The 25,837-nt window shown below is 47.7% G+C and overlaps 1 protein-coding gene across 1 annotated transcript; it reads left to right on the top strand.

The window, feature by feature from the left end:
• Positions 1 to 1,676: 1,676 nt before the first annotated feature.
• On the top strand, positions 1,677 to 20,228 carry GTPBP1 (GTP binding protein 1). Its single transcript, XM_054386604.1, has 12 exons — positions 1,677 to 1,868; positions 7,370 to 7,481; positions 9,934 to 10,114; positions 11,114 to 11,462; positions 11,826 to 11,949; positions 14,182 to 14,296; positions 14,741 to 14,885; positions 15,016 to 15,198; positions 16,525 to 16,660; positions 17,830 to 18,008; positions 18,867 to 19,064; positions 19,774 to 20,228. The coding sequence occupies exons 1-12, from the start codon at positions 1,677 to 1,679 to the stop codon at positions 19,864 to 19,866; spliced, it is 2,007 nt and encodes a 668-aa protein (XP_054242579.1). The 3' UTR covers positions 19,867 to 20,228.
• The last annotated feature ends 5,609 nt before the right edge of the window (positions 20,229 to 25,837 follow it).

The following is a 25,837-nucleotide window of genomic DNA, read 5'->3' as shown; positions in this document are numbered from 1 at the left end:
GCCTGCTGAGGAGGGACGCGAGGGGAGCCGCTGAGGCGCCTCTGGGCCCCGCAACCGCCTCACCCGCTCCTCGGCCCCGACCGCCCCACAACGACAGCCCCCACGCATGCGCGCCAGCCCCGCTGGCGCCGCTCTTACTCCCCACCCCGCCCCTTCCCTCCGCCCCGTGACCTCCTCCTCCCCCGGCGGCGCGCGTGGCCCGCGGCCCGCCCCGCACGCGCCGACGTCGAGGGCTCTCGTTCGCCCCCGCCCCCTAACGTCAGCTGCCGGCGCGGAGCGGCGTGGAGGGAGAGGTGCCCGCGTCGCCTCGGCGGTGCTGCGGGCTGGATTCCATCGCGTCCCGGGAGACCAGCGGAGTCAGTGCTCGCCTCAAAGCCGCAGCCAGCTTTCCGGATCGCCCTGGAAACGTTCCGAGAGCTAGAAGCCCGACGCGGACGTGGGCGGCAGCGTGGCTTGCGGACTTCGTGCCCAGAGAGGGGCCGGGGGCCGTCTGGGTTTGCTGCCGGGGCGCAGGCAGGGCTTGGCGTAGGGAATGCCCCGGTGTGCAGCTTAAGGCAGGCGAGGCTCATTCCTGGCCCTGGGGCTGGTTTGCTGCATAACTGTAGGCGAGTTAATTTCCCTGAACTTCAATTTCCTTTCTCTTCTCGCCTGCTTAATTAATAAGAGCGTCGATTCTCACGCTGCGATAAAAAAGCCGGGACAAATGAAGTGGTTTACCGCCTGTTGAATAGACATAAATATTCTCCGACTTCTCTCTGGGCCAAACCGGCAGTTGAGCAGATGGGTTGCCCGGTGGAGGAGCTGGACGGACAACTTCCCTGCCGCCTGTCCGCCGCTTCTGGCTCACCTGCCAGCCCGCAAAACCCCCCAGTGGGCGGGATTTTCTCTTTGTTTTGGCGCTGGTGTCCCGCCCCTCACGGTCCGAACACCGCGGCCTCGCCCGGCAGGCAGCCGGGCCAAGCAGAGGGGATTTCTGTCAGGAGCCCAGGGCATGAGGGGCTGGGCGCGGCTGTTCCCGTTTGTGCAGTGACTGGCTGGTCCCCTTGCCGACCGCTGACCCATCCCGGCAGCTGGCGGCCTCCTGAGCAAGGCGTAAGAGCTGCCGGGAACCGCCACCTCAGCGGAGCGCCTGGGTGGAAGAGCCGGGCCCGTATCTTGAATAGACAGGGAGAGCTTTCTCCCCTTTTTATTGGCTTAAAAAACTGTCTATGAAAACATCTCTCCTTCTCATTGGCTAGCTTGAAAGAGTACCCACCCACGAGGGAGGATCCCGCTCATCTTGACAGTTGTTTAGTCCCTCCCAATCACTCAAATCTTCTTATCCGGTTGGTCTTTAGGCTGTTTGTCAGAAGGGTCAGCTCTTCTATTGGGTGGGAGGCACGGGACACGTCGAGCGGACTCTGTTGTGTGTATATTTATAGAAAACAAGCCGAGCTGGCAGCGGTTTTCCCATTGGCTTCGCGCGCTCCGTGGGGGTGTGTCCCTCCCTCCTAAATAACAACGGCCCGGCCCTCCGTCGTCATGGCCACAGGATAATAGCCCCGTTCCTACCCGGTGATTGGTTGGCTCTGCCTTGGCGGACCGGGGACAGGGCCGCCACGCCTCCCGGGGCGGAGGGGCGGGCACGGGGAGGGGAGGGCCGGGACAGGAGGAGGAGGAGGGCCGGGACAGGGAAAATGGCGGCGGCGGAACGGAGTCGATCCCCGATGGGGGGCTCACCGGTGCCGGCTTGTATGTTCGCTCCGGAACCCGGCTCCCCGGGCGGGGGGCCTCGCATAGCGGCGGCCGCCTGTCCCCTCCGTGCTGCTTTCGACACCGAGGACGGCGAAGCGCTTAACGGCGAGCCCGAGATCGACCTCACCAGTAAGGTAGGCCCGGCAGGGGGGCGGGCGGTGGCGAGCGCCATCATCCCGCCGGGCCCCGAGTTGCCCTTTCCCTGGCTCCTGCCTTGCCGGTGAAGATGTCACCCCCAGCCCTTCCGGAGCGGGGTGGCCCGTCGGCCGGGGCCGACCCGACAGCTAGGGCCAGCTCGACAGCCACAGCCAGCCGCTTTCCTCATCTCAGAAGATCGAGGGGCTGGGGCGGGGGCACTTGCCTCTGACAGGGTAGGGGGACGTCATGCCGGAGCTCCTTCGTGGGCTGGAGCTGGGTCTCAGGAGCTCGGCCCCTCCAGCCCCAACATCACCCGTCCGGGCGCGGAGGGCCGGGTGGCAGAACCCGCCGTGTCGTCGGGAGGCGGCCGGGAGAAGCGCGGTAAAGTTGAGCTACGAAACGCTGAGAGAATGCTGTGACCTGGCTGGGAAAGGAGGGTGCTGACAGGCTTGTCCATCCTGCTCTTTCCCCTCCTCGGGGAAGCGCCTGCAGCGGGTGTTGCATCCGCTCAGCAAGCGCAGGGTTTGAAGCTGACAGCTGCTTTAACGTCTCACGTTTTTCCTCAACGCTGGTTCTCTGTAGTTATCTCTGCTGCCAGTTGTACTGGTTCTGGGGCTTCCTTCACAATCTTGAAAGCAAGTCAGAGCTCGTAACTTTTGAGCACAAGGGCTCAGCAACAAGGGTGCTTTGCTCTTGCAACCTGGAGTTAGGTCAACACAAAAAGGTTTGTTGACCTCGTGCAGTTCCTTTCTAGAGTCCAAGTGACAGCTGTGTGATGGTCTTACTTCTGTCAGGATCCGTTCACAGTTCCGCCTTTCAGGGAGGTTCATTGTGATACGTGTACACCATGGCCCACCACAGACTCCATCAGCTGCCTTTCTGCACCGTCTCCCGTTTTTTCCTTGATGGACTGATCTCTTTTGCTGCCAAGAATTTGATGAATTGTGATGCCATCTCCCCCTCTGAAGTCTCCTGACAATGTGATTTCATCCACTTGACATTATGTGATCCATCAGTCAGTGTAGCTGGTGTTTCCTCCTTTTTGTCTTTCTGCCGTCCTTCCTTTTCATGCTTCCAGCTTTAATTGTTCCAAAGTCATGGATTTTCTTGCCCTTTGTGAAGAAATGGAGAGAGAGGAATTGTGTTGTGTGGATGCAGAAGCATTTATTGTTGAGGGAATGACCAGTATTTTTCAATGTGGTAACTGTATTCAAACAAATGTTACAAAGATGTCTTATAGTAAAAAGCAGAAGTCAAAGCCACAGTATTTATTGAGCCACCCGTTCATGCCTTAATGAGCTGGACCAGATTTTGATACAGGATGCCAATATCGATCTGTGCTTTGTCTTGGATGTGGCTGATGTGGAAGAGGGCCCAGGAGGACACTGAAGGCTGTGTCACTGGTTCTTCACATCCAAGAATCTAGCCAAAACTCTTGACAAAGTGGAATGCTTTTCTCCTACAACATCCATTTGCGATGCCAGCCTGTCTTCCATTCCTAGAAATCTGCAGGCACTGAGGAGGCAATAGGTAAGCTTTTTTTTTTTTACCTTTATTACAAGTTACTTTTCCATACAGCAGTGTACACCAGCTATCTTTTTCCTAGACCTTTCATTCATCCCCATCTTGCATGAGAGCTCTGCCCCATCTCTCCAAGTTAGTCTGCTACTATATGTCAGAATGCAGAGTTGCCCCACCCAAACCCCCCATTTTTGATGTCTTCCCAGTTGAATTACTGCCCTCCAATTCCTGCTTAAAATGGTGATTCCTACTGCAGTTAATTCGTTTGCTAGTTGTTGCTTCTGTCCTGCTCTGACCTACCCCTTTGCTGTGTTACATATTTTTCTCCCAGTCCTCCTCCAGGGTGTTCGTTGTAAGGTGTGCCCTTTTTAGGAAGGAACACTTTGGGATTGAGTTATCAAGTGCACCTTGTCTGCTGGTCAGGCAAACAGTTCCATTCATCAGCACAAGTTCAGTATCATGTCAGTCTTGATGGGTGTTTGTTTTGTCTTTGATACTAAGACACTGCAACAGTAATCACCTTTCAGGTCAAAACCGTATCACACAAGGTTATTAGTGAAGCTGATACATTGGATCTACGTTGACAACAGAATATTAGTAGCACTTAAGCTATGTGTGTCCACAGAAAATAGCAAAATATGACATTACAGAAGGTGCCTTTCCCCCAGTGGCTTTCCAACCATGCCAGTTGTGAGGCTGTGTTATTTCAAGAAAGCAGCACTACCTACCACATGATATTTGGTTTGCCCTTAATCTTTATGGTTTGTGCACCTCATGAACGTGGGATGCTTCTTTTTTAAGGACTGCCTGTGGTAGTGCAGATGTAACCTGAGCTCAACCTCACTGGTTTCTTGCAATTGCTGTTAATTAATGTTATGGCCTCTTTCTGGCTGCTCGGTAGTGCAGAATGGTACAGTCCAACATATTCCCCTGGAGTAAACTCAGACAGCTGTAGCCATTACCCACCTCTGGTGTGTGTTAATCCTAAAACTGATCAGGGGAGAAAGGTGGGAAAAGCTGTTTCTGCCCTGAGATTGGGAAGCAATTTTAGAGATGGCATCTGAAACTTATGAGATATGTTTCCTTCTGCTGTCATGAGAGTAAGCCAATAACTGGTTGTTACTTTTTCTTGCTCTGTAGGAATTCTGAGGTTTCGAGACCCATGTGACTCCTACTGTTAACTGCTCAATGCCTGGCAAAGTGGAAGGAAGAAAAGTGAAATGTTTTATTTCATGAAAACCTCTGAAAAACACAAATACATAGTGCAAGTGTGGAGGGGATTGCTCAAAGGTGAAAAGCAATAAAAGCAGAGAGGCCAGGGTGGAGGGCCTCTCTCCCACCCAGGAGATGGCAAAGAACAGGCTCCCTCTGTCCAGGAGGCTGGCTGAAGAGATCTTCAAAACAGCAAGTAAAGTGTTACAGTGACCTAGGAAACTGCAGAACTGGATGGGGGCTACAGAAGCAGCCATTAGCAATGCTGAACAGCATTGGAAGATGTGATCCATGAAGGCTTCTATTTGTTCTGTATGTCCTTCTCTTGACATCCCACTATGTCAGCTGTAAACTTCACTGGCCCCAGGGTAGGCTTTGGAGGCAGTTTGGAACACCCTTCAGCAGACCTTTGCATGGCCATGAAAGCAGCAGGGTGGGGAAACAGTACTTTGAGCTGATGTGTGTGGATAACAAGCTGTTTGAGCTCCCAGCACTCCTACCTGACACCATGAAGAAAGGCTAGAGTGAGCTGTGCAACTGAAATGTACTTCAGACAACACCATGCCCACTCACACTGCTGAAGCATTTGAACTTACAGGAAATGAAGCTGGTGATGAGGCTTGCAGAAACTGAAGTTAGTGTGCCTCTACAATGGTGGCCCACATTGTTTTATTGATGTGTGTGTGTGTATGAGAGCCTGCTTAATAGATCTCCCTGCACTGATCTGCACTGGTGCCCTCACCTGAACAGTGAGCCTGTCTGCTGTGCTTCCAGGAATTTTGCTGGGCAAAACAAGCCCCACACATCTGCACACAGCCTTCCATTCCTGTCCAGATGAAGTGTCAGAACAGCTGCTGATTTCCCTCTAAGTGCATTTAGATCCAGTGGTTTCCTTTAAGAAGAAAACAAATCCAAAAGAACGGTGAATAAAGACAAGACTCAGTCCTTTGTAGTATGCAGTAGAAAGATTATGTGGCCTTCCAGCTCAGAGTGCTTTGCTACCCATGCCACATAGCTTAGGTAGGGCATGTGCCTGAAAGAGGCACATGAAGGTGATTGTCTCTCTTGTAGCTGTCTGGCTCTTGCAGATGGGCTCTTTGTGACCCTTAACAATTGAAGAAATCATTGCTTTGGCTGCTTTAAGCCTTCTAACCAACGCTTGCTGTATGTGCTTCAGTTTTCCAAATGCATGTGTTGCTATAGGTTTGAAAGCTGCTTAAACATAGTTTATGGGATTTGGGGTTCCCTTACACTCTAGATTTCTAATAAAGGTCTTCATTAGCTACATAGTAGTAGGTAGTAAAGGTAGTTCCCTTCCTGAATGCACATTGTGCTGGTGGGTCAGGCTGTGTTGATAGAGAATGTTTGCTGTGCTTGAACTGCTGTAAACTGTAAGTTTTAAGCGAATCTAGCACAGATCTCAGACTGTCCTTTTTGCATAGTGAAGGGCAGTATGTCTTTCTGAGCATGATTTTGGAACGCCTATGTAAGGATAGCTAGTGGAAGCATGGATTTCATGGAGTGTTGTATTATGGCACAGGCGTGCCTGCCCATGGGGCTGTTCGTAGGTGATAGCATTTATGACTTTTACCAAAAGTGCCTTTTTAACAGAAATGTTTATCCCAGTCACAACAGGCAGTGATTGAAGTGTTGTATCAGGGTGCTTGGCCCCCAATGGATTTGTAACCATGGAGACAGCTAGAGAGCAGATAGCCAGTTGGTCATGAATGGGTGATGAAGGTGGTGTTGGTCTACCATGCCAGCAGTATGGCCATTCTGTGTGAACCTCATCGGCTAATCTGCGTGAGATGCAAGTGTTTGCCAATAATGGTGCTATATCACTGTCTTCTGAGAAAACTCCTTCCTGAAGCATTATCTGCTTATCCTCATTTTCCCTTCTACGTCTGTCCACTTTTTCCTTTTCTTGACACCTCTGCAGGAAAGGCAAAAGAAGTTGTGGTTGTTGCAATAAATGTAGTCAAAGCTTGTTGGTAATGGAGCTATATAATGGAGCTATTGGCTTGCAGAAGTGCAGCTCTTCAGTGGTGAAATGTCCAAATATGCTCATACGAACTGTTTTGTATGTCTGCCTCTCAGTACCGTAGCATAAAATACCTAAAGTTCTGCTAGGAGTTTGAAAATAATGCGTATTCTTTTTCTCTCTTCCTCTTCCCCCTCAAAAAACAAAAGGGGAGCTAAACATGTGAAAGATTGATGAGATGTTCTAGGTTTTGATGCACTTTGCAGTGAGCTCTGGATGGCTTCCTCTGGCTGTCCTGTGTCATGTTTTGGGTGAGCAGCACCATTCTGTGCAGCAGGGACTGTGGAGTACCCAGTGAATGAATTTCTTTGGAGAAAATATTTCCTCCCATTTCTGTTTTCTTTGCACAGAAACATATTACACAGAAGCAGCACTGGGATGTTCACTTACATGTGGCTTTTAAACACGGGTTACTTCAAAATAACATGCTTGCTATTCTTACTTGCTTTGAAGTATCTCTTCCAACATAAATGAACGCTGAGATCAGACAAATAACTTTGTGCAGTGTCACAAGCTGCCAGTGAAGCTGGTTTGAAAGAAAACAACAACAAAAGTCAAAACAAAAAAGCACAACAAAAATGAGCCACCAGAAAGTGTCCTTGAAAAAGAGGCCTTCTCTTTCAATAGAACACACAGATTGAGTGTCCTTACAACCGAAGCTAGTTTTGAAGTTGTTTGCTTGACCCCTGCCAATGAACATTTAATCTTTTTTTTTTTTTCCAGCTGGTTATGGTGAGCCCAACTTCAGAGCAGTATGACAGTTTGCTCCAGCAGATGTCAGAGAGAATTGATGAGGGATGTGGGGAAACCATTTATGTCATTGGTCAAGGATCAGGTGAGTACTGCTTCCTCAGAAAAAAACCGACCAAACAAACGAAAAAGCCCCACTTTACAATTGTAAGAAGCACCTAGTTCATGTAACTGAACTGCTGCTGAAGGTAGTACTTACTCTCCAGAATAACTTGGAAACCTCCATGAAGTATAGCAGGTCATGTGGGACAGTTTCTTTTATTTCATTCCTACCAGCAATTGTCTTATGTAGTGGAGCTAAACACATCTTTTGTGTAAGGTCATACATTTTTTTTTTTTTTTAATAAGGCATAAGTTGTCTAGGAAGTCCAGAAAAAGAAGAAGGACTTGAAGTTACAGCCACAGTTTTAATACAGACACCCTCAATGTCTGATGGAGGTCTTGTTCTGTCTGATTTCGTTCACTTCTCCAGTGTAAATAACAGTACTTTTACCCCACAGGAATGTATTGGAGATACTTCAGATAGCCAAAATATATGCTGCTGACTTCCTTTGTTAGTGCATGTTTGTATTATGAAGAGAAAGGTTTCCCTTTTCTCAGCATGAGGGCTTTATTGCCACATTAACTGGGGGTGGGTGACTGCAGTCACTTACCTTTGCAGATTTTAGCACGTAGCATAGATGACCTTTTTTGTTCGTTTTTCACAGTTTTGATATTTGCAGCTGATGCTGGTAGAATAATGTTTAACATGGCCTTGCTCTGAAATTGAAATGTATTTTCTAAATGCAAAAAAAAAAAAATTGTCTATGGCTATTGTAAGGCTAAAGGCGTGTTTCAAATATATTAAGTATCTGCTGGATATCAAATAGTTATCAGTGCCAGCCTTGGTTGAGATAATGGAGGGAGAGAGTTGCATTACTTGAGCTGTGTACTTTCTGCATTTTCTTGGTGTTGGTAAGCAACCAACATAGAAGAGAAGAGGAGCTAGGATTAGATGACCAGTGGTTATGCAGCCAGTGTCATAGGATCCAAGTGAGCTTCCCACATATAGTCTGAATCCTTGATGTTTGGGATAACTGTATCTGCAGTGGAGATCTAGCTAGTCAGGCTTAGGAACTGCTTTCTCTTGTAGGATATCCTTTGCAAGTGTTAACTAGTGGCTCTTGCAATGAGGTACTTAGAAACAGGCATTTATTTCTTAAAATATGAGCTAAAATTCAGACTTTTGTTTGGATTGCTGCATAGTCAAGGAAGATGAGGATCTTTTCTGTAAATTGGAAGTAATAGCCAACAGAAAAAAAAATCTTTGATATCTCTGTTTCTATTGGTCCTTCTCATTTATTCTGAGTGTCTGTGATTTTGGTCATGGATACCTGACTTGGATGACTGAGAAACAAGTGAAACCTGCCAGAAAACTCACTGCTTCACCAGTAGCGACCCTTCCCTTTCTCCCTTGGCTCTTACCTTCTGTCCCCTACTTCTCATTCTCCTTCTATTACACAAGATGCCAGATGGGGTGGGTTTTGTTTTCCCGACTGTCTCAACAGCTCCTCAACAAGTTTATGAGGTGGATTGGAAGTCACCCTGCAACTTTACTTGTTGTAAAGCTGTGCAGTAGTTAAAATGCTGATTAGTTCATGCAAACAGCAGTTACTGCTTACCAGCTGATGAGTCAGCTATGCAGGTGAATAGGTACACAGCAATAGCTTTGGTTATCCAGGTGCTCTGTGGCTCTCCACCTTTGTTTTGGTTTTGTTTTTTTTTTTTTTTACCTACAGAGTAGATTCTGGCCTGCAATCTGTGTAGCTTCTCAGCACCTGGGTTAGGAGAGAAGCTGAAAGCTGTGGAGGCCTTTAAACTTGTCTAGATAGTTGCCACTGGCTTGCTCTGACCGTCAGGTCTTTGTCTGGTGGACCTGAGTTCAGAGGCAGCATTGCTACCTTGGTTTTTTCCTGACCTCATGTGCTGTCAGCGTTTCCTTCAGCTGCCAGACTGAAGGTAGTGAGACATGCCAAAAACATTGTTTTAAGTGGAGTATGTGGGGACTAAAGAACTTGCTGTGTAGGCCAGACTTGCAGAAAATGTGCTTGAGATGTGGTATTATAAAATAACCTGGTTATTTAAATTGGTCCCACATTCACTGGTTAATTGTGGTAATATTTCAGTCAAAGCATTCCTTTTGTTAATGCTTCTCCCTTTATTTCACTGAGAGGGGAGGTGTTCTGGCTGACTGAAGGAAACGGCACACAGAGTACCTCCTGCGTGTGAAATGAAGGAATTAGATGGAAATGTGCCTTTCTTGTCAATCCCTAAGCATTTGCTTGCAGAAATTGTGAATAAAACTCCTCTAGGTGAAAGGTGGTGCTTTAAAGGCTTAGAGTGAAGAGCATCCTGTTTTATTTTGAGCAAAAGGTGCTTGTTCTGTTGACATGGCTGGCATCTCCACCCCACGTATAAACCCAGATCGGAATGACAGCCTCTGGCTGTGGCAAGGTGGTGTTCACTGACTGTCCTTTGTCTCCTCAACATCATACTAGATGGGACTGAATATGGTCTGAGTGAGGCAGACATGGAAGCGTCTTATGCCACCTTGAAGAGCATGGCAGAGCAGATTGAGGCAGACGTGATTCTCCTGCGGGAGCACCAGGAGGCAGGGGGCAAGGTGCGCGACTACCTTGTTCGGAAACGTGTGGGTGACAACGACTTCCTGGAGGTCAGGTGAGGAGCCGGGTGGAGACAGGGTTAGTCAGCAGCCCAGCTGCATTTTTACCATGTGAGCAGTCTGTGATGCTGAGCCAGCAACGCTGGTTTGAGTCTGGGTGTTGTAGCTACCCAACAAAGGGAACTGAGCTTGACCACTCCTTGCTAATGAAATCACCTTTTTCTTGTTGCTGCTGTCTCTTTTGTGAACAAACTATTTGTGGAGATTTGCCTGTGTTTAGCTGAGGGCTGTTGCTGTCTGGGTGACAGTTTGGCAGGTTGGGGAGCTTTTGTGGGCTGGAATCCCAGTCATATGTGTGTGTCTGTCTGCATATATGCATGCTGCTGGAACTGAGTATTTTGACTAAGAGTTCAATTCTATTCCAAGACTGTGGTGATTCAAGTCACCTTTTAATGGGCACATAATAGTTTGTATAACATGACTTGAGTGTCTGCCCAGACCTGGATATAATGGATTTCCAAGATTTGCCAACAGCCATAACAGCCACAAGGAAGGAGACGACTGTAAGAGAGGATTTCCCTGTAAAATGTTACATTGTTGTTTGAGCTTTTCCTTTTATGAGAACAACAATTTAGGTTTCTGTGCTCTCCCTAGCACCTGTGCTATTGCCCCATAAGGGATATGAAAAAGGCAGCGGTATTGTAGACCAAGTTGGGATTTAATGTTGTTTTGTTTTGTTTTTTTTTAATTGCCGTAGTGTTTGTGTTGGATTGTAGAAAGCTACTCTCTATGCCAACAAGTAATGTCAGCTTCAGCTGATTGTGTTCTGGACTCCAGTGACATTTCCACAGGCTTCCATAGAGTCTGGGATTTCTACTATTAACTACTAATGGTGAAAGAGTCTCTGCTCTGATTGTAAAGGTGTAACATTTTTTAATCTCTCTTTGAAGGTGATGGAGAAAAAACTAATTATTTACTGGAACTGGGGGCTAGATTGCTTGTTTGTTTCTACAGGTATCAGATTTTACCAGGTTCCTTTCTCCTTTCCCCTCTAGGGTAGCAGTGGTTGGCAATGTGGATGCAGGAAAGAGCACTTTGCTAGGTGTTTTGACACATGGTGAACTGGACAATGGTCGAGGCTTTGCTCGGCAAAAGCTGTTCCGCCATAAGCACGAGATTGAGTCAGGCCGCACCAGCAGTGTGGGCAACGACATTCTGGGCTTCGACAGTGAGGGCAACGTGGTCAACAAGCCTGACAGCCACGGTGGCAGCTTGGAATGGACAAAGATCTGTGAGAAATCCACCAAGGTCATTACTTTCATTGACCTGGCTGGTCATGAAAAGTATCTGAAAACCACCGTCTTTGGCATGACCGGCCACTTACCTGACTTCTGCATGCTTATGGTAGGTAGCAAGAAAGATGTACAGCACCAGCAGGAGCAGGGCTGTTCACAGCTTTAACAGCCTCCATTTCTTTCCTGTTGGAAATGTCCCTGTGGGGTTGTAGAGGGAGGCAGAGGGTGGAGAGCAGCAGCCACTGTGGATATCTAGCCAGGGCTCTGAGGCAAGCACCCTAGGACTGTCAGTTTCAGACAGGCCCAAGCTTCTTGAATGCAAGATTCTTGAATGCAAGCTTCTTGTACAGTCCCAATGACGTGTCTACAACCTAATCACAGCCTACTGAACGTCTGACACAAGATCTTCTCTGTAACTCAGCTCACTGCAGGAGGCATGTTTACATCACTGTGTCTTGTTTCCCCGCTGTAGGTTGGCAGTAATGCTGGGATTGTTGGAATGACCAAGGAGCACTTAGGCCTGGCGCTTGCACTTAATGTTCCTGTCTTTGTTGTGGTGACCAAGATAGACATGTGCCCTGCTAACATCCTGCAAGGTGAGTCCTGCAAGCTGACTCCAGGGCTGTTTCTTGCCTCTCTATGTGCTGTTGTCCTCTGCATTGAGGAATTACTGCTGGAAGAAAGCTGCTTTATCTGGTTTTGAGTACATCTTACCTTTGAGAAATCTATCCTTTTCCCTTGCCCATTTTGCAGGCAGTTCACTCATTTTAAAATTACCTCACTTGGGAGACTCAGGTAGGCAAACCAAAAGTGGACTCTTAAGGAGAGAAGTATACAGCTGCCTGGAGTTGTGGCTTTGCTTTTTCTCTGGTTACTTAAATGTGGAAGAACATTCTGGAAGTTCTATTGAAAGTTATTTTCCTCCTTGCCCACAGCTGTGATCAAACCTGTTCTCCAGCAGCCATTAGGTGAAGAGGCAGCTGCTTTTTACATTCTGCTCACCTGAGTACTTCTCAGATATGCTGGCATCACTACAGCAGCTGCTTCCTCTGTCTGAACAACTAAGTAACACTTAATAACTCATGGTTCAAAGCAGCTCTGTGTGTGGCCTATGGTAGCATAACTGGACTAGACACAAGCAGGAATGGCTGTGAAGATCACAGTGATCAGTGGGGGATAGTGACTTTTTTGCTCAGCAGCAGTTGAAGCAGTACCTCTAACCCTTTAACCTATGTCCCTTTAACCTATGCTTGACATTTTTTAGGTTGTGCCTAACTCATGCTTAAAATCCTCTTGATGCCTTTCTCACACCTTCAGGAATGTGCCATGGTTATCTGGAGCAATGTGTTTTTTTGATAATCAGTCCTAAGAATCAGGAAGCTGAATGCTCCTGGTACTGCCTGTGGTTGGTTCATGACTGTAAAAATCCTAAATATATTTTAGGTAAACAGATAGATGTGATCAGAAGATAATGTAAATATCTCTATAATAGATGTTTGGCAAATAAACATAAGGCCAGACCATAGGATAATAACTGGGAAAGAAGAAGGAGGTTTGGCTCGGGGTGAGGAGAGGAGAGCTACCCTTGGGAGAAGGCCGCTCTTGTGTCATGTTCTGTTCAATTAAATAGACACAAGATTTGGCTCAAGTGTAGGTATGAAGAGCAGCAGATGGAATGATTAGATGTTTTGTGTTTCTGTATCCAAAACATTACTTTCCTGTAGGCAATCATTTGTTCACAAAAAGTGTCTAATTGGATGACAATTGCAGAATACAAATGGTTTTTCTCTTTCAAGCCCATACTAACCTGCTCTTTTTTCCTCATTTATTGTAAGGCATTTTTTAGGAGGCTGATGTTAGTGCATCAGGTAATGCCCCTGCTGGCTGGTAGATATGAGGCTTAGGAAAGAAATTAAAAAGAGGCAAAAGATCAAAGTTGAGAGCCATTACTTTTGTCCCAAATTTCTTATTCCTGGATCTGGTCCACCTGCACTGTCCTAGCCTGTGCTGGTGATCTTTACCTCTTCTCTAATCTGGAGAAAGGAGGGTGAAGGGAGACCTCATTGCTCTCTACAACTACCTGAATGGTGGTTGTAATTAGGTGGGAGTTGGTCTCTTCTCCCTAGCATCAAGTGATAGAAAGAGAGGAAATGGCCCCAAATTGCTCCAGGAGAGCTTTATATTGGATATTAGGAAAAATTTCTTTACTGAAAGGATTGTCAGGCATTGGAATAGGTGGCCCAGGGAGGTGGTGGAGTCACCATCCCTGAAGGTGTTCAAAAATACATGTAGATATGGCACTTCAGGACATGGTTTAGTGGCCATGGTGGTGTTAGGTCAATGGTTAGACTCGATCTTGGAAGTCTTTTCCAACTGAAACAATTCTATGATGCTAACCTTTCAGTGTCGGTTGCTAGGGAAAATGTGTTGAGGTTCGTTTGATCAGAATTGATTCCAAAGTCACATATTCTCAAATACTTCAATTCCTGAGTGCTGCTGGTTTTCACTGGATTCAATGTGAAAAATTCTTTCTAGGAAGAGGAAATACCTTGTAACTGCTTAAAGCTGCTTAATGACAGCTATAAAATGTCTGCTTCACAGCATCGCACTTGCAGGTGCAAGTATGTGTCCATGTACAGTGTTGCTTGGCAGCAGGCTAGCTGGCACAAAATGAAAGGGCTGGAGCAAACTCTCACTCGTGCACCTTTAGCCCTCTTCTCCTGTCTATTAGTGGCAAGAGCACAGTCTCCCTTTGGGGAGAGACCTCGCAAAAGTGATCTATAAAGACAGGAGATGCTGCCCTAACAATATTCATTTCACCCTTTAAGAAACCCTGAAGCTGTTACAGCGACTGCTGAAGTCCCCAGGGTGCAGGAAGATTCCCGTGCTGGTTCAGAGCAAGGATGATGTCATTGTAACAGCCTCCAACTTCAGCTCAGAGAGGTAATGGGACTAGAGGAGAGTTGCTTCTCTTTCAATCCTATTTGGAGTCTGGGTGAGAAGATTCAGAAAGAGAGTCCCATTCTCTAGGTGTGTGAAGGTTGCATCTCCCATGTGATGTGCTGATTCCATGAGAATGTGTTGATTCTGAGATTGGCCTGCTTGTGTTGACAGAAATGAGAGGCTGCTTCTGGGCAGTCTGCAGAAGATGGCAGGGTGTTCAGCTTCCTTCAGTCCTGGAACCTTACACCTAGTCCTGATTGTCATTAGAAGGCAGAGGCAATGTTGCAGGTTTTCAAACGTGGAGTGTTGTGTGTCTGACTGCCAGGCTCTCCCTAGTACTGTGTATTGAATTCAGTCTCAGGATTTTGGATGTCTCCCTGCACCTCTCTGGAACTCCAGGCAGGGAGGTGAACTAACTCTATTTTTCTGAATTTTCTGTTACAGGATGTGCCCAATATTCCAGATTTCAAACGTGTCTGGGGAGAACCTAGATTTGCTGAAGATGTTTCTTAATCTGTTGTCTCCACGAACCAGCTACAGGGAAGAAGAGCCAGCAGAATTCCAGATAGATGATACCTACTCTGTCCCAGTAAGGGCCCTGCTTCCTGTTTCAGATTGAAGAAGACATCTTCCCTAGAGAGGGAAGCTCTAGAACTCTTCTGATAGCATGGTTGAGTAACCTCAATTACCGTGTTTTTTTTTTTTCTTTTTTGGTGTAGGGTGTAGGAACAGTTGTGTCTGGGACAACACTGAGAGGCCTAATCAAGCTAAATGACACCCTGCTGCTGGGGCCAGACCCTCTTGGCAACTTCCTGCCTATCGCTGTCAAGTCCATCCACCGCAAGAGAATGCCTGTCAAAGAAGTGCGGGGAGGCCAGACTGCCTCCTTTGCTTTGAAGAAGGTGAGATGATCTGCTCTAGATTCCCAGAACAGGATCCACCCTAGACTGGATCTCTGCAATCAGATTGCTTCTGCAGACCTTAGCTGCCTCATGGTGCATCAAAATCCCATGGAACCTCTGTGGGTTCCAGGTTGTTCCACCTGACAGCAGTCAGGTCAAAGCAGTGGGACCCAAGGTAATGAGGAACAGTGTTGGAGTTGTGTAACAAAACAGAGACATTGCAAGAAAAGTCTCTTCTTGTGCTGCAGCTGCATTAGTGACCTATGCAGGGTATTTACCATCTTCATTTCAACTTGTAGGACCAACTGCTTGATTAGAGGCTTGAAAATTAGCCAAATTTGATGCCATTCCTCTGGTGCAAGGACTTTGTCACTAGAAGCTGCACTGATTTTAAGAGGATATAGTTTAAGCTATGCCAAACTTGATGTGTTTGGTCTTAGAATTTTGTGTGAATGCTTTTGGAGAGATCTTCCTCCCCCTCTACTCTGCCTTGGTGAGACCTCACCTGGAATATTGTGTCCAGTTTTGAGCTCCCCAGTTCAAGAGGGACAGGGATCTATCTACTTGAGAGAGTCCAATGGAGGGCTATGATGATTAGGGGACTGGAGCACTGCCCTATGAGGAGAGGCTGAGAGACCTGGGGCTGTTTAGTCTGGAGAAGACTGAGAGGGGATTTAATAAAGGTTTATAAATATCTGAGGGCTGGGTGTCAAGAGGGAGGGGACAGGCTCTGCTCATTTGCACCCTGTGATAGGACAAGGGGTAGTGGATATAAACTACAGCACAGGAGGTTCCACCTCAACGTGAGGAGAAAATTCTTCACCGTGAGGGTCACAGAGCGCTGGGACAGGCTGCCCAGAGAGGTTGTGGAGTCTCCTTCTCTGGAGACTTTCGAGACCCATCTGTATGCGTTCCTGTGCAACTTGTGCTAGATTCTATGGTCCTGCTCTGGCAGGGGGTTGGACTCAATCATCTTCAGAGGTCCCTTCCAACCCCTAACATCCTGTGATCCTGTGATCTCCTTGGGTAATGTGCACCCAGTCTGTGTTTTGCTTTCAAAGGATCAGTAAGTAAAAACTTCTTTTTCAGTATCCAACATTCCCAGCACTACAGCTTAAAGCTTCCTTGGAAACTTCAGCTGAACTTGATTTTTGCAACCTTTGCATAAAGTTATTACATACTGTTGAACAGCTCTGGCTTTGCCTTTTGGTGAGCACCAGCTAATATCTGTGCAATCCCTTAGGATCCTCCTTGGATGCAATCAGCCAGAGAAGCAACTTTCTTCCCTGGAGAATCACACTAAGGTTTTTCATTGCTGCTTTTCAGATCAAGCGTTCTTCCATCAGGAAAGGCATGGTAATGGTGTCACCCCGCCTGAATCCACAAGCATCATGGGAGTTCGAAGCTGAAATTCTGGTGCTCCATCACCCCACCACCATCAGCCCACGGTATCAGGCCATGGGTATGTGTCTGAGTGTTGTCTCATCTTTGTTTCCTGGTGGTATCAGCTCCAGACAGACCGTTTTTCTCCTGATGGCTCCACCAGCCTGAATGTAAGCCATAGTTCCTGGTTTGACCTTTCCCTGCAATGCATTAGAGAGAGGGGAGGGAGCTGACAGAGGAGAGTAGTGAAGTCAGTGTGCACTTGCAGCCCAGAAAGCAAATCATATCCTAGGCTGCAGCAAGAGAAGTTGAGGAAGGCGATTCTTCCCCTCTACTCCACTCTGGTGAGACCCCACCTGGAGTGTACGGCATCCAGTTCTGGAGCCCCTATTACAGGAAAGATAAGTATGTGCTGGAATGTGTCCAGAGAAGGGCCACAAGGAGGATCATAGGCTGGAACACCTCTTCTGTGGAGACAGACTGAGAAAGTTGGGGAGAAGAGAAGGCTCCGAGGAGACCTTATTGTGGCCTTCCAGTATCTTAAGGGGCCTACAAGAAAGTTGGTGAGGGACTACTTAGGATGTCAGGTGGTGATAGGACTAGGGAGAATGGAGCAAAACTAGAAGTGGATAGATTCAGATTGGATATTAGGAAGAAGTTCTTCACCATGAGGGTGGTAAGACACTGGAACAGGTTGCCCAGGGAGGTGGTAGAAGCCCCATCCCTGGAAGTTTTGAAGGCCAGGCTGGATGTGGCTCTGGACAACCTGATCTAGTGTGAGGTGTCCCTGCCCTTGGCAGGGTGGTTGGAACTGGATGACCCCTGAGGTCCCTTCCAACCCTGACAACTCTGTGATTCTGTGAAGAATGTAGGTAATAAAGGGGATTTGTGACTCCAGGTGGAGCCAGATTTTTGTGGTGCAAAGGTTCCAGCTTCAGATGCTGACTGAAAGACTCATTTTTAGGTTCACCCTCAAACCTGGCTGGTTGGTGTGTAGGATTCTGGTGAGAGTGCCTCAGGAAAGTCTCTGTTCAAAGGCAGCCTCAGTGGCTTGTGTGTGGTTTGTTTCTGAGGACTGCAGAAGGACAGCTGTCTGCCTCGTACTGTCTGTGGCACACAGCAGACCTTTAACATTCCAAACTCAACGCTGTCAGCTGCAGGGTAGCAAGGGCTGCTGAGATGTCTGTCTGGAGCTTATTCCACCCCCTGCACAGGTGGGTGAAGGCCTTTGTACGTTACCATTCACAGTGCATTGTGGCAGCATCCGCCAGACCGCCACGATTCTCAGCATGGACAAGGACTGCCTGCGGACAGGGGACAAAGCCACGGTGCACTTCCGCTTCATCAAGACCCCAGAGTACCTGCACATAGACCAGCGCCTGGTCTTCCGGGAGGGCCGCACCAAGGCCGTGGGTACCATCACCAAGGTAAAGGCTGAAGAGTTCCACTGGATTTTCCCCATTGGCTACTGTTGGCACTGAGAAGCCGGCAGGAAAATCCATGTGGCTCTGGAAAATTTGAGGGAAGAGGCCATCCTTCAGTCACAAGTGTCAGCCCTGACATGGCTTGTGGACCATGTGTTTTGTTGTGTGGTGGGGTCTTTAGCTGGTATGGATGAGGGAATGCCAAGGTGAGAGGTGAGCCAGAGGCCTCTGGCTCTTATGGCTTGGTCTCTTTTTCACAGCTTATAGCTGGTCCCTTTGAGTCATTATTGAGGAAGGCTATGCGTCACCTCAGCTGAATGGCCTTTTCCACCCTATGAGGGGGAACAGTTCAGGGGCTTAGATTCTTGTCTGGAGAAGAGGAGGCTGAGGGGAGACCTCATTGCTCTCTACAACTACCTGAAGTTGGAGCAAGGAGGGGGCCAGCGTCTTCTTCTTGGTGTCAGGTGACAGGACCAGAGGAAATGGTTTCAAGCTGCTCCAGGGGAGGTTCAGGGTGGATGCTAGGAAACATTTCTTCACAGAGAGGAATTGGAATGGTCTGCCCAGGGCAGAGGTGGAGTCACTGTCCCTGGAGGTGTTTAAGCAGCATGTGGACATGGTTTAGTGTTGACTGTTAAGTGCTGGGTCAAGAGTTGGACTGGATGATCTTTGGGGTCTCTTCCAACCAGATGTATTCTGTGATTCTGTGATTTCTTTGAACAGCTGCTGCTGCATTCTTCTCCCAATGGCTGTTGGTATCAGTGCTCTCAAAGCTTTTTGTTAAAAAGCAGCCCTGAACCTTGCCAGATTGGCCTACCTGTTCTAATGCTGATTTTGGCTGCTCCCTTTTTTAATTTGCAGTTACTCCAGACCACCAATAACTCACCAATGAACTCCAAGCCACAGCAGATCAAGATGCAGTCAACCAAGAAGGGAGCTGTTACGAAACGAGAGGATGGTGTTCCCCCAGCTGGGACAGCAGCTGGAGGCCCACCAGCTGGGGATGAAGCCCCCTCAACATCTGCAGTGCCATTGACACCTACTGCCCTGCAACCATTGGTAAGTAAGGAAAATAGCATGTCTGTCCTAGCTCTTCTCTTGAGCCAGGCTGGCTGCTGAAGGAGGGCTCTTTGAGAGGGGTTCTCTCCCTTTGCATATGCTTGTGGTTTCTTACTGATCCCCCATCTCCTCCTTGTCTTCTTGCAGTGTCACTGTGGTTGTAACTAGCAGTCCCAGCTTGCTCTTTGTTTCATCCCTCCCCCTGAGAGTCTCTGTTGGTTTTGTTCTTGCTTACCTCTGCCTCTCTCTCTTTGCTGCTTCCCCTCAGCCTGCACTGGATGAAGAGCCTCACATCCGTGAGGGCAATAAGGTATTTGGCTGCTTTAAAAGAGAATGGGGGCTTGCTGGCCTGAGGCTGGGAACAATCAGGTTAGGAGGAGAGCCCTGGTAGGGGGATGGAAGGGCTCTCTTTCTGTTCTGTAAACCAAGGGAGCCTGAGGCCTTGATTTCTCAGATGCTGAGCCTCATGGCACTTGCTGACTCTTGTGGGAGTGAGGCATTCAGGAAACTGGGAAAGCAGGTCCTCCCCCAGCTTGAAGGCCTGAACTTCATGGTGTATCTGCCTGCCTTACCTCCTTCCTGCATTGGTAGGAAGCTGATCAGTCACTCTTGTTGTCTGAATGTGTGTGTAATCCATCTGAGCTGCTGTTGTGTTGATGTTCTGATTCACAGGTGGCTGCACACTGAAGTGTCTTTTCTTGTTTTTCAGTCAAAAGTTGGAGGAGGAGGCCGGAGACGTGGGGGTCAGCGTCATAAAGTGAAATCTCAGGGAGCCTGTGTGACTCCTGCCAGTGGCTGCTGAATTTCTTACTCCTCCTGCAGAGGAATTCCTCCCTTTCCCTTCATTTCTTATCCAAAAGATCCAGAGCAGCTTAAACCAAAACCCATCCCAGCTGATTGGCTGCAGAAGAATCGTCCCTCCTCCCTGAAGGAAGTGATGGAGAGGAGCATAATTTATAAGCTAATGAAGGTGATGACACAGAGAACTGAGTAACTGACACCTTCCTGCTCCCCCTATCAACAACATTTTTGTACATTATGGGCTTAGTTTTTATTCCTATTAGTTTTTATTATATTTTGTGTGCATGAAGATGAGAGTCTGGATAGAACTGAGAAGAGCCAGTTAGCTGCCTCCCTCCTCCCTCACCCCAGCCTGTTCACAGGACTTGCTGCTCTCCTCCTGTGTGCTGTTTCAGATCCAGGGGTTATCAAATGCAAAGGCTCAAATCATTGCTTAGGATGGCTCCATAGGGCATCATTTCCTTGCCATTGTGGCTCATGCCAGATACGTTTCTGGATTCTCTCCATCTTAAACTATTTCTGTGTGAGTTTAATTTAATATTGTAATGACTGAAGATTGAAGGAGATGGTAAGAAAGTTCAGTAGTTGGAGACCTAAGAAAGAAACAAGTTGGAAAGCAGTTCTTGATGTTGAGGCATCCTATACTAAATATCCTTCTCAAATATGTTGATAGCACTTAAGATTTTTAGAGACAGAATGAAACAGGCAATCATTTGTTAATTCTGTTGCCCTTCCCATCATGTTGCTTCTCCTGTTGTTTGTTCAGAGCACACTGGAGCAAATCTTGCTGCCTCTCAAGGCTGTGGCAGCTCAATTGACAGCATTAAGAATATAGTGCAGGAACACTTGGTCCATGCCTTGAACCAGAGAAAGCCTTCTCACCTCGATGGACAGAGATCACAAGTGGTACCATACCTTTGGAACAGAGACACCAGCAAACGTGACTTGATTTAGTTGACTCCGAGATTTTCCAGATCTTTTCTGGAACTCACTGGCCAAACTTTGCCATGGCAGAGGTAGGATTTGTCTTCTCCCCACTTGGCCGAAGAGGACAATGATGGATTGGTACCAAACCTACAGAAGTACTTTCAGGTTTGGAAGTATGTGGTAATTTTTCTGACTTCATTTTTTCCTTTTAATGACAAATACTGGCTTCTTCGGGAAGGCCCTGCAAGGACAGTCTATGAACTTTATTGTTACAATGTTTTTTACCCCTGTGTTGTGCAAGTGATCAATTCCCTGCTTATTTTGATCTCTTCTAACCCTGCCTCTTCATCTGGCTCCCACAATGATGGGAGTTCTCTACTGGTTTGTCACAAGCTGTTGGGAGTATGTAACGCTCTGAAGGAGGAGGAGGCATCCTCAGAAATCTTAGCTTTCCCCAGCAGGTGTGGTTAGTCTGGATTTCTTTGAGGGCTTCCTCCTCCAATGAAGGACTTTTATATTAATTAGAGGGAGGCTGTAAAGTTTCTGTGCCTCCTTAGTAGGGTCTTTCCATTTCTCGCTCTGTGGCACCTGTGTGTGAAGTTCATTCCAGTTCACCTTCTGATCTGAGGTAGGCTTTCAAGCTGAGGACAGCAGGCTCAGGGTGGCAGAGCACATCTCCCAACACTGGCACCAGCACTCCAAGAACGTTAAACAGCATGGGAGAGGTGAGGAACATGGCTTGGAGACAAGGATCCATTGCCTTAGAGACTGCAAGTGGGTGGAAGGGGGAGGTCAGACAGTCCTTTCCAAGCTCTGTGCCTAAATACCAGCACTCTCCTGGCGAGGGAGGAACCATAGGCAGCTACAACACTAATAGCACCCTCATTATGAGGGATGTGAAGTGTGGCTAAGCAAGGCTGGAGAGCCTGGTTTAGTTTGTCTTCTGGCCCTTTAGCGGCATCAAACTGCATCTGATTTCACTGCCCTCTACTTCTAAAGGGAGCAGGGAGCTCCAGGCGGTTTTCTCTTTCTCCATTCCTTGTGCTCCAAATGAAGGAGACTGCCATGACTGTAAGAGGGGTTACTTCAGTTTGTGCAAAGAGGTGGTGTGATCTCTCTTTTGTGACCAGCATTCAAGGATCACTCAGGCTGGTGTGATCTATAAAATAAATTTTAAAAAAGTTTGTTCCAAGTTAAAAGTATGTCCTGGTGCTTTTTTATCCCTCTGAAAAAACAGTGCTTGCTTCTTTAACACCAAGCAGGCTTGCCTGGCCTTGTTTTCCTTTGCTGGCTGTGACAGGAGGCTGCATTCACAGTGGTGGCAGGGGAGGGCATGCCATGGAGCAGAGCTGCTGCTCAGCCTCTGCCCAGCCCTGAGAGCTTTTACTCTGCCTAAGGTTCAGTGCTTCTCAGCAGCAGTGGTAAAGGCAGTCTGCTTGCAGTGTCAGCTGTGCAAGATGTGTACGTGTGTGGAGATATGCTACAGCAAAGCCTTGGGGGCCAGCTCTGGCAGAAACATGTTGCTAGAGGATGCAGTTTTAGCACAGCACTTCTGCTACCTGCATAAATTTGTGCTCCCCAGGCCATTGCAGCAATTTGACCTCATCTGTTTCTGTAAATAGACCAGATCATCTAGTTTCAATCCCCTTACCATGGGCAGGAACACCTTCCAGTAGAGCAGGTTGCTCAAAGCCCCATCCAGCTTGGGCAACATGTTCCAATATCTCACCTCCCTCACAGTAAAGAATTTTTTTCCTTATAATCTAATCTAAATCTACCCTCTTGCAGAAAAAGCCTTTTTTAGGGTGGCCTTCTGCACTGCCTTCAGCCCATCCTCCTTCAGACACTCTAGGTTAACTTCCTCATGATGAGGACAATTAAGCATTTCCTTTCTCTTTGCTCTCCCTGCTGCCCTAGCTTCTTGTGCTAGTCTGTGGGGCCAAGACAGGCTCTGCACTTGCCTGGGGTAAGAGAGGATGAACAGATGCCCAGAGATGGCTTGGAGGTTACAGCTCTGGTCTGGCACAGACTGCTATGTGAACTTAGTCCCAAGGAATTTAAGTTTTCCACAGTAAGTCTTGCTTTCATCATTGCTCCAAGCAGTTTTTGTAGTCTAGAGCCTGCTCAAAGACAAGGTGAAAACTGCTCACCCTGGAGTGAAGAAGCTGGAAAAGAAGGACTGACCATGAGAATACACAGAATAAGAGCTACAAGAATAGGTACTAGCTATTTCACAAGAAAAATTTCACCTGCACAACACTCAGAGCAGTTTTGGTGTTTTATTTGTCTTGGTCTTTTTTTTTTTCTTGCATAGGCATAAATTACAATCTGTTGATTAAAAAATAAAATGAACAAAACAGTGCAGCATTTGCAACAGGCTACAGCATCAAATACAAACTCATCTCTTGCCTGTAGCCATCTCTTTCTGCAGGGCTAATTTGTAACACTTTTAGGGCAAACCTAGAAGGAGGGAGACTAGAGGAGGGAAATGAAGTAAATGAAGGAAATCTGCTCCAACAGCTGTTTCCCATTTCTCCTGCCTCACCAAGCTCATCTTCTGCATCAGCACGAGGATTAAATACCCCTAGGCAGAGACACACATGCTGAAGCAGCAGTTTTGTGCCCTCTTTTCCTCTGCAGCTCAGGAAAGCTCTACAGAAATGCTGTAAGCTGCTGCCTGGCAAGAGGCAGCTGGCTGAGCACCTTGGGGTGCAGCCTGGCACTGATGCAGAATCTGGGGACTGAAAAGCCACACCAACATGCTTTCCCAGGGACCCTCACACAATCAGCATGGTGAGACCTCTGAAAACCAGCACTAATTCCTAGGGTGACCTCTCACTGGTGTCTTCAGGGGGTTTTACAGCAGAACAGCTGTGACATTGACCTCTACAAGGATAGGGCCAGCTTGCTCTGTGAAGCCAAATGCTCCCTACCCCATAACCAGTAGTTAATACCCCCTTGGAAAGACACCCCACTCCATTCTCAGAGAAAGAGGCCCTTCACTCCCACCTCCCACCAGCATGCCCAGTTTAGCACAAATCAAGGCCACAGAGCCAGAAAGGACACAAGAAAAGGACTTAGCAAACCTTGTGGTTACAACATTTGCTCTGGCAGCCAGAGAACCCCTGGGGAACAGGGGGAGCTTCATCTCTGCTCTATCATACAATTAAACACAGGAGAAGCTCTGCTAAGTCCAGGACCAGTCTAGGCATTCACAAAAGCACAGCTCCTTGCTCACAGGGCATTCATGCACATGATTCCAAGGCAAGTGGGCAGCTGTAGACAGGTTTAAAATAACTCTGGCTGTGAGTGCCAAGACTACACTGAATATAGGAGAGAATTTATTGTCATTGGATCTGGCTGCAGTCTGCTTTCTCCTAGTAGCAGGGCCTCCCAGCTCTGCAGCACACTCCACAGGGTAATGTTAACCTGTTAAGAGATGAGGCTGTGCCCTTTGGGTTCCCCCTTGCCTTGCTTGGAGTAAGGAGACCTCTCCAGCAGGGATGTGCAACCAACACCTTCAGAATGGCACAGAAGGTTGCTGGGCTCAGCACCTTTCTCTGATGTGCATTAGGGTAGGTTGAAGGCAGAAACCTCTTCAGCCCTTTGCCCTGCAGTGCTTCAAACAGAGAAAACTAGAGCAGGTCTCAATTCCGAGTCCCCAGGGATCACAGTGCTGAGGAAAGACGATGCCAGCATCAGACAGGGCCGGAACACAACACAAGCCCTTTCGATATTCTTTTGAAACACAAGACAAATGTGGAGATTGTAAACACCATCCAAGAACATAAGCCAAATTAAGCATCCTGTAGGCAGCCAGGTGGAGTGGCCAGATGGCCTGGCACTCCTCAGCCTAGGAAAGGTCCCTATACATTCCTTTGGCAGTCCCCTACCATGGCTGCCCCCTATCAGATGATGGTACAGGCAGGATTTACATGTCCAATGCAGACAGGACTCCTCATCCCGCTTCAGCATGGTCCTCTGCAACTAGGGCTGGGGGAGCAGTGAAGTAGTATGGAATGCTTCCTAAAGAAAGAAGGTCAGCCCACACCAACCATCTGCTACTGGGGACCAGGAGGTGAGAGAGGCAGCCCTAAGCACCAGAACTGGGGGAAGCCCTGAAGGAGCATGATGGCACCTGCAAGCCCTGGGGCAGGAGTTCTCCCTTCCACCCTGTCTCCCACCCAAGAGACTGCTGAGGCACAGAGAGAGTCATGCAGAGCAGTCACCTATATACACATACAGCCACAAGTGAGTGGCCCAGGCCACACATTGCAGTCTTGGAGGACGTCTCCAGAGCAAAGAGGGCAGAAATGCCTCCAGCACTCTGCCAAGCAGCATTCCACCAAGGGGACCCTTGTCTACAAGGTCCAACTACCAAGACACAGACAACTCAAGGCTCATTTTAAAACAGTTCAGCTTGTCTTCTAGTTTATCCTACCATGTGTGCTGTTCTACTGAACAAAGCTCTAGCCCTCTCCCCTCCTAAGCCACTCACTCAAGCAGCGCCATGAAACATTCTCAGGTTAAGTACAAATTGCATGGAAAAAAAAAAAAAAAAAGTAGTTTTTTTCCTTTGTTATCAACCAAACAGAAAACAAACCCAAAAAACAACCACTAAGCCAAACCCCACCAAAAAAAAAAAAAAATCCTTAACACCCTAACTGGAAAATAATTCCCCTTTCCACTCTACCTTAAAAACAAAAACAAACAAAAAACCCCCACTCTCCCCAAACAAACAAAAAACCCCCACTCTCCCCAAACAAACAAAAAACACCACCAATTAAAAAAACAACCAACCAAACACAAAAAACCCCACCCAAAAAATAGAACAAACCCAAAAGGAAAGCAGACAACAAGAGATTTCAATACCATAATCAAGCTTAACACTGGAGAGCCAGCCAGCTGGGGGTGCCAAGAGCATTGCCAAGACCCAACACGGCCACTGGACGGCAGCACCGGGATGGGCTCCACCACCACTGTGTGCCAAATTTCTCCCCTCCTGATGCCCTAAACCATTTGGGTTTATCTTAATACTTTGTTAA

The sequence above is a fragment of the Indicator indicator genome, chromosome 14 (assembly GCF_027791375.1).
Source record: "Indicator indicator isolate 239-I01 chromosome 14, UM_Iind_1.1, whole genome shotgun sequence".
NCBI classification, from domain to species: Eukaryota; Metazoa; Chordata; class Aves; order Piciformes; family Indicatoridae; genus Indicator; species Indicator indicator.
This window is presented reverse-complemented; position numbering and strand designations above follow the sequence as displayed.

Excerpts from the sequence above, each read along its gene's own strand:
- GTPBP1 (XM_054386604.1), top strand. The coding sequence starts at position 1,677 with ATGGCGGCGGCGGAACGGAGTCGATCCCCGATGGGGGGCTCACCGGTG. Across the intron at positions 11,463-11,825 it reads CTGACTTCTGCATGCTTATG|GTTGGCAGTAATGCTGGGAT; the intron begins GTAGGTAGCAAG and ends TCCCCGCTGTAG. Across the intron at positions 14,886-15,015 it reads ATGATACCTACTCTGTCCCA|GGTGTAGGAACAGTTGTGTC; the intron begins GTAAGGGCCCTG and ends TTTTTGGTGTAG.